General features: G+C 42.7%; 1 protein-coding gene across 1 annotated transcript; it reads right to left on the reverse strand.

Moving 5' to 3' along the window:
* Positions 1-1,187: 1,187 nt before the first annotated feature.
* Positions 1,188-7,238, reverse strand: LOC124702572 (fatty-acid-binding protein 3, chloroplastic-like). Its single transcript, XM_047234723.1, has 5 exons — positions 6,950-7,238; positions 6,015-6,113; positions 4,067-4,210; positions 3,775-3,989; positions 1,188-1,599 (listed from the first exon to the last, which is right to left on the reverse strand). The coding sequence occupies exons 1-5, from the start codon at positions 7,149-7,151 to the stop codon at positions 1,438-1,440; spliced, it is 822 nt and encodes a 273-aa protein (XP_047090679.1). The 5' UTR covers positions 7,152-7,238; the 3' UTR covers positions 1,188-1,437.
* Positions 7,239-7,446: the final 208 nt, after the last annotated feature.

Genomic DNA, 7,446 nt, shown 5'->3' on the forward strand with positions numbered 1-7,446 from the left:
TGGTCTTGGTCATCATATCCTCTCACATGACACTATAAGTCTATACTTTTCTTCCATGGTAACCTTTCGCTGCTTAATGACATCGTGCTCGTTTCACCTTGCTTTGGTCTTCCTCCCAGCCTTCATTTCTTTCCTTGTTGAGATCATATCTTGGAGAGCCTCCTGGAGTCCTGGTACACAACTCTCTCCTCTCCTTTGAAACTTTTTTTATTCTCTTACCTTCCCTATTAGGCATATTCCTCCTTGGCAGCGCTGAGCTTGGAGTGGAACTTCTACATCTCTCCTCCTTGTCTCATATAATCATCACCACCATCAACGTATTTCACATCATCAAACCCTTGAGAGGAGGAAGTGCCTGACTTCATACTCTTGGTTGGAGATTCTTCATTTCTTGCCATCCATTTTACCATTGTGACATGGTAAAAGGCATGTGCTTCTTCATGTTTCTTTTTTGTACAGCTCTTGAGCAACGTTGACTTGTCCAATTGAACAAGTCATAAGCATTTTATAAAAGCAATATCTCATAAAATTGGTGCAAGACTATGAAATAGCACTAATACAGAGCAATACATAATACACCTTCATCGGCACCGGCACTCTATGGCCATACATGGTAAAAAGCGTGTGGGCGGTGAGGCATGCCAGAATTGGGCGCTCACGACCTGACCCACATCTGCGATGATCGTTGCCGGTGCGGGTTGGACGCTTTCCATATGTGACCATCAGTCGTAATGAAGGTTTGAAGATAACCGTCTGTGATGTACTTTCCTATCACTCATATAGTCCAAAAGTCATTTGGTTGGCCCCTCCCCACTCTCACTCCCTCTAATCGTAGTTGTCACTCCCTCTCCCTCTCAACCTCCGCCCAGTCCTCGCTAGTTCCTTAATAGAGGGTGTCGCCTCCTTCGCTGCATGCCCCATCTGTGCCATCATAGCGGCACAAGACATCATCTCCTCCGCCACAATCAGAGGTAGTATTATGTCATGCCAGGTGGCCACATGCCTTAGAACAACCCCTCTTAGGCATCCTAGTAAGTTTAAGGATGATAAATGGAAAACTTCCGGTAAGTAGGCAGTTATAAACACGTGACATCTTACAAATATTCACACTTCAAATGTATTTGAAGAGACATTCTGAATAAAATCCCAGAAGTGTAATACACATATGCACCACCAGTTCGAATATATGAGAGGCAAAATCCAAGAAAACTACTATAGTATTCTCTGTAGTCTGTACTTTGTCTTCAGGAACCATAAACAATCTTACAAATATTCATACTTCAAATATACTTGAAGAGACATTCTGAAGAAAATCCCAGAAGCGTAACACAGATATGCACTGCCAGTTCGAATATATGAGATGCAATATCCAAGAAAACTACTTAAGTATTCTATGTACTTTGTCTTCAGGAACCATAAACAATCTTACTTTGTGTGTCACTTTGTAAGGAGAGCTTCAAGCAGTTGAGCAGTGGAAGATCTCAATGTAGGGGATACAGGAGAACTACCAAAGAAGCCATCATATAGAGCATAATTAACAGAAGCTGACTTGATCTCAGCATCAACTTGAGACGCATCCTGATTTGTCGAGATCGAGATCTACAAAAGCAGGAGTAACAAGGTGAAAACTCATCTAGCGCCATCAGGAATCAATTTCAACAAGTTAATCATTTTTTCAAGTTTTGTTTCTCTTTTTCCACAAACTTGTATCAATGATTTTCCTTTTTATTCAAATGAATATTGGTCAGATAAAAATTTATTTGCATCTTGATGTGTGCCTGACAATTTATTTTTTAAAAAATGGAAAACACTTGAACATTACTTCTCAAGTAAACCACGGACAAGTAATCGGCATGTGTGACCACTTGAGGTGGGAAAGAGGCCAGCATGCCCACTTTATACTCTTAGCTTGCCTCCTCGACTCGTCACTCAGTCGAGCAAGAACGCTAACAGTATGTTTTTAAGCAAAAAAGCATGGTTTTGCAGAGGATATTAGACACTTGTTCCAGTAACAAAATGTTTGCATTTCCACATATGCAAGTTTTTAGCTGGTTTATTTTGGTTTCTAATAGAACAGAACTCATATTCATGATAGTACTACATAAGAAATTCAAAACAAGCTGATCTAGAAATCTAGCGCTTCAGAGTTGAGACCCGGTTAGGGAAGACTGAGATTCGAATTCAGGACTATTTGCAAAGTAGATACTATTAATTAAATTCCTTCACAATCAAAATGTAATTTGCAGTGAAATAATTCAGGGTGACTTCTTTTAGGCTCCTGCTTCTGCAGAAGCGGGCTTGTGAGCTGCGGACTGCGGTGTGAGGAAACGGTGGTCGAGAGAAATTCTACATGCTGCCCTGGAGACTTCTTTTGAGCTTCTACAAGTTTGGCCGCTGCCATAGATGGACGCCCGTCGTCCGGAGGCCGGGACGGCTCTCCGAAGCTCTCTGGAGTGAGAGGTCTCACGCATCAGAAGCGCAGCGAAGTCCTACGTAGATTAGCGGCTGTGGGGAGCCAGATAGTCGCCGGAATTGGCGCCGGCGACCACCGGAACGGCGGAGTTCGGCGGCTCACGGCGGTGGCGCATTACAGAGCAGTAGACGGCGAGGAGGAGCCGTTCGAACCATGCACTCACCCTGGAGCTCGTGGAGGGGTTGTTGAACGCGCAGGAGGTCTGACGTCGCCGGCACGAATGGGGAACATGACGGCCGGAGACGGTGAAGAGGTGGGCGGTGAGCTCGATTTCTGCCATCCCATGCCAATTCCTTCAGCCAGGATGATGGTAACGACGAGGCAGAGAGAGGGGAGTGCTCATCATACGAGCTCGAGAAGAAGAATGGCAGAATCAAGATATGGGATCTGGCTACGGTTGCGTGAAGCATTATTTGTTTTTTTACTTCCCAAAAGTTTTTTTCCCGCGGTGGCAATCTGCTGTAAATAGAAGAAAAAAGGGGGGCAAAGATGGGTACCGATTCGGATCCAACAAGGGAAGCTCGGGAAGCTGCCCGGAAACTGGTCGAGGCCAGCTTCTGGCATTACACGCAGCAAGAGTTTCACAGTGAAAATAAGCTACGGACCAGCCGGAGACTTCTTTTGGGCTTGTGCTGCCCATGACCTCGAAGCCGTGCGAGAAGCCCAAAAGAAGTCACCCTCAATCTAGTGTTAAGCCTAAATAGATTTGAGTTTTGTTCCTACGCCTGGAGAGAACAAATTTGGAGGAGCCTTGCATTATGGGTTGGACATGGATCGGAGATCCGTAACCCAGCCTCGTGGAGAATCATACCTAGCAACACTCCTTGCACTGCTAGTGGACTTACCACAGGCAGAGGCCAGAACAATGGTCAAAAGTTTGAAGTCATCGAAATCCTAAAATGTTTCAATAGTAGATCGATCTTTTGATTCTAGTGGCAAAAATTGAGGAGCGGCAGCTTGGATCGTGGCCAGCTGCAAAGGCATTGCCACCTAAATGTAGGAGAAGCTTTTCGTCTTTATCTATGGAAAATATAAATCCATTGCGATCTTTAAAACAAATCCGATTTTAGTGCCTAGGAGTTTTTATCTTGCCAGGACAGAGCATGTTCAAACATTCACTATATCTATTTTGTAGTAATGATATTAACTTATTACAACACTAATGAGGGGCATGGCAGCCTTTGTAGGGAACTTATGTATGCAATATCATAGTTTATTTTGGAACAATTGCAATTTGCAAGTTTCCCCAAAATGTTAAAGTTTTGAATCTAAATGTTGAAAGTACTTGATCATTAACTCACCAGCATCACTGATGGTCCCGACCAGGTTAAATAGATGCTTGTTCCCTGTTTGAGATTGCGCCCTAAAAAGATATTTCGGAAGGTTGACAATGAAGATTCTTCCTCAGCAGTTGGTTTTTTTATTTGGCGAGCAATAACGTCATCCAAAGCCTTCATGAAGGTCTTGCCATCAACATCTCTAACAAGAGTTATACTCAGAGATTTCAAAACTGGTGCTGCATAGTACACAGTTCTATCAGAATGTATTACAATTTCATCCTTCGGCTTTTGCTAGTTGGAGCTTGGCTCTTACCTTTAAAAATGGAGTCAAAAACCGTGGAAGCATCAAAAGTCTCAATGCCAACCTTTTTTCTCCACTGCTCGGTATCAACTCCAATGGAGTAATCCACATAGAATGCAGCGGCATATACTTTGACAAAGAACTTATCTCTGTAACCTAGAGTGAGCTAAAATTCAAATTGCAAACTGTGAACAATATAACACTGTCATAAGTTAAGAATATGAACTATACTTACAATAACAGCACATGCCAATTAAGTAACCTACTTGATCCATTTGATTCTTTTATGATTTTCGTATTGAAAGAGGGTGTGGTCTAGCCCTCTGTTACATGCATGCAAGACTTATTAGATGTTTGGGGCTCAAACAAAGAAAATAGCCAGAGCCACACAGAGACGTCAAACATGTATGGATATGCTAGAACATTCCATGTAAACGGTTTCATAAAAGTAGTGCAAGATCACAGGCCCATCTGAAACAGATAAGGTCTGAAACAATCATTAAAAAGAGGTAGCAAGTAGAAGCCGTTCGAATTGGAATTAGACAAGAATCATGATCAAAACGTTCAGTTCACTTGGAACAATAGAAAAGAGACCAATGCAAGATAAAACAAGTTGGTGAACATGAATGATGTGTTAGCTAGAGGCAGCGAGCTATAACTTTTCAGTTCAGGGTATTGGATTGAAACAGCAATCCATTCAAAAGAGTGCTGAGCTTAGGCCCATAAAATAGTAGAATAGTTCAAGGGTACTCGAAGTGTATGTGAAAACAACAAGATCTCAACCAAATGGTTCGACTTTCCCATTGTAACATCGAGGACGATGCCCATGACAGTGAGTTTGATTGCACAGCCAATGTGAGCATATTTGAGCTAGGCCAACATGTTTCTATGATCTTCAGCTTCAAAGTTGTAACTAATGGCAGTTGCATGGGAACACTAACATCAATAGTAACCGTACAAGGGCATCATGACTGCTTTTGTTCACCTCTTCACTAATGCCAAACTAAGATTATACTTACCAATTATCACATTGCCTACAAAGTCTTCATTTACCGTGTACACCATAAGTATAAAGAAGATCGCTGACAATCAGCATATGAGTGAAAGAGACATTGAAGGTACATAACTAATGAACCGGGTGGTTTCATCTAGGGAAGGCAATGACATACAAAAACTAGAGTCTAGACTTGGTTCCGTTCTGATTTCATTTAGATCAGAACACACATGCATGTCAGGATTACGACTACGAGATGCCATATGTTGATCGACTGGGGTTATGAGTTTCATAGTTATTGCAAGCCTACAAATATGGCTAATAGTTAAGTTCCTTCCATTCTTCTCACTCCTCTGCTTTTGTTACAAATGATTGCATATATATGTCAAAAGTCCCACTTTAAAATGAGGTGGGTCTTGGTTAGAAACAATAGCAGCGTGACAAGTTGGATAAACTGAGATATTATTAAAGCAAGGTTGGATCCAGATTCAGTATGTCCGCTTACACGTAATACAGCATATTGTGATCACTAACATATTAGTGTTATTATATATTGAAGTCACTACATAAATATTGTTTGTAGCAACCAGGAATAAAGTATGAACTGCTGCAGGAACACATGGCGAATAGTTTTAAATTGTTCTTCCTATTGTGTCAATCTGTCAAATTAATGGTAAAAAATTGGATGTTTGTGCATAATTCGTACTCCCTCCGTCCCAAAATAAGCTGCTCAAGTTTATCTAGAATTCTAGATACAGTTGTATCTAGACATGTTTTTAGTGTGTAGATACATTTGTATCTAGAAAAAGTTGAGCAAGTTATTCTGGGACAGAGGGAGTACTATTGGTTCTTTAGCAACAAAGAATGGATAAGAGTACTATTCTTATGTTATGAGGATATGGAGGTGAAGAATGTACTGCCAGCCTGCCAATTTTAATTCAGAAGCACATGAGCAAGAAAATGTACCTGTGCCAAGTACGATCAAAGGCTCTGTGGAGCCTGGAACCATTAACTCTCTAGAGAACTTCACATTTGTTGTGCCTTCTATAACAAAAGCATCACCAACTACAGCCAAAGTAGAAAAAGAAATGACGAGTCATCCTTATGAGTTATGATTCAGATATTGAAAGTTAATCTTGGATAACATTTCAAAGAACAAACGTAAGCGCACATCCTCTTCTCTGAAGTGTGAAATGCAACATAGTATCAGGTCCAACCATGTGGATACTTGTCTTACTAAATGACACCATTTATTAACTGGGTCAGCAGCATTGGGTCATAGAAGATAGCACCAGTTTAAGTATGTGAACAGAGTGTTGGAACAATAATCAAATGTTCTCCAAAATCCTATATGTGAGTTGGAATTAGTTTCCATGTTCTACTCGGTATTGGCTTGCATGTCGTACGTGAGTTGGTTTTAACTGGCGGTCAAGGATGCTGTGTGATTAGATTAGGAAAGCAACAATACTGAGTCTGGTTTAGAGTCCAGTCCGAGTTGCACACGACTCGGTGTTTGAGTTGTGCTAGTGAGTCTGGGTAGGACATGTTACTCCCCTTTCAAATCCAATCTCATATACATTGCTACTCTATCTTTTTGACTTTTTCTAGATTTTTTCGAAATGGGGATCACCCCGGCCGCCCGGCCTCTGCATCAAATTGATGCACACAACCTTTTATTAATATCTTTTTCTAGATAATGGAAGGAAACCTTTCCCGGCCCCTGCATCAGGCTATCAGAGTTGCACACAGCTACTCTCCACATTCTAGTTTACAAACGCGTGTATTAAAAAAAAATCCTCACGCAAGTATTTCGGTTACCCAACTCGGTTACAAAGACCACAATGCATGTGGCTTTCGGTACATAGAGATAGAGGTGCGCACAAAGAAGAATGGCTCCTCACCTGCGCCTCCTTCCGCTGCGAATGGGATTTGCGGCCTCCGTGCGCCGCCGCCGCGCGCGACGCGGCAGCCGCTAGCCAGTCGAGAAGCAGAGCCCGGCAGCGCGTCTCCAGGAGAAAGGAGACGCGTACGGAGGAAGGCCGCAGCGGGCCTCGGAAAGGAAGAACCGGCCAGCGAAGGGGCCACGACAGTAGCAGCTATCATCGCCGCGGCGACCTTGTTCTGGCTGGGCGGGGAGGCGGAGACTGGATTGAGTTTGGGGAAGAGGACGCGGGACGACGGGTCCGCTCACAAATCGATAGAAGACCAGCCAGAGTTTACCTTATCCTACGCGTGGGCAAACCACAGCATGGGCCAGGTTTCGGGCCGGCTGGACCTGTTAAAGCCCGACCTGCAAAAGTCAAGCCCGGCCCGAGGCCCGGAAAATGCCTATTTTTGTCTTTGAAATACTGAACTAATTAATCCCAGGAACAAAAGTACTCAATATATAATTCACCAA

The sequence above is a fragment of the Lolium rigidum genome, chromosome 3 (genome assembly GCF_022539505.1).
Source record: "Lolium rigidum isolate FL_2022 chromosome 3, APGP_CSIRO_Lrig_0.1, whole genome shotgun sequence".
Lineage (NCBI taxonomy): Eukaryota > Viridiplantae > Streptophyta > Magnoliopsida > Poales > Poaceae > Lolium > Lolium rigidum.

What these genes read in the sequence shown, in the direction of transcription:
- LOC124702572 (XM_047234723.1), bottom strand. Translation starts at nt 7,151, where the DNA reads ATGATAGCTGCTACTGTCGTGGCCCCTTCGCTGGCCGGTTCTTCCTTT. An exon ending in CGCAGCGGAAGGAGGCGCAG is followed by an intron (nt 6,114 to 6,949) that starts GTGAGGAGCCAT and finishes CTTTGGCTGTAG; the next exon opens with TTGGTGATGCTTTTGTTATA. An exon ending in CGGGACCATCAGTGATGCTG is followed by an intron (nt 1,600 to 3,774) that starts GTGAGTTAATGA and finishes CTGCTTTTGTAG; the next exon opens with ATCTCGATCTCGACAAATCA.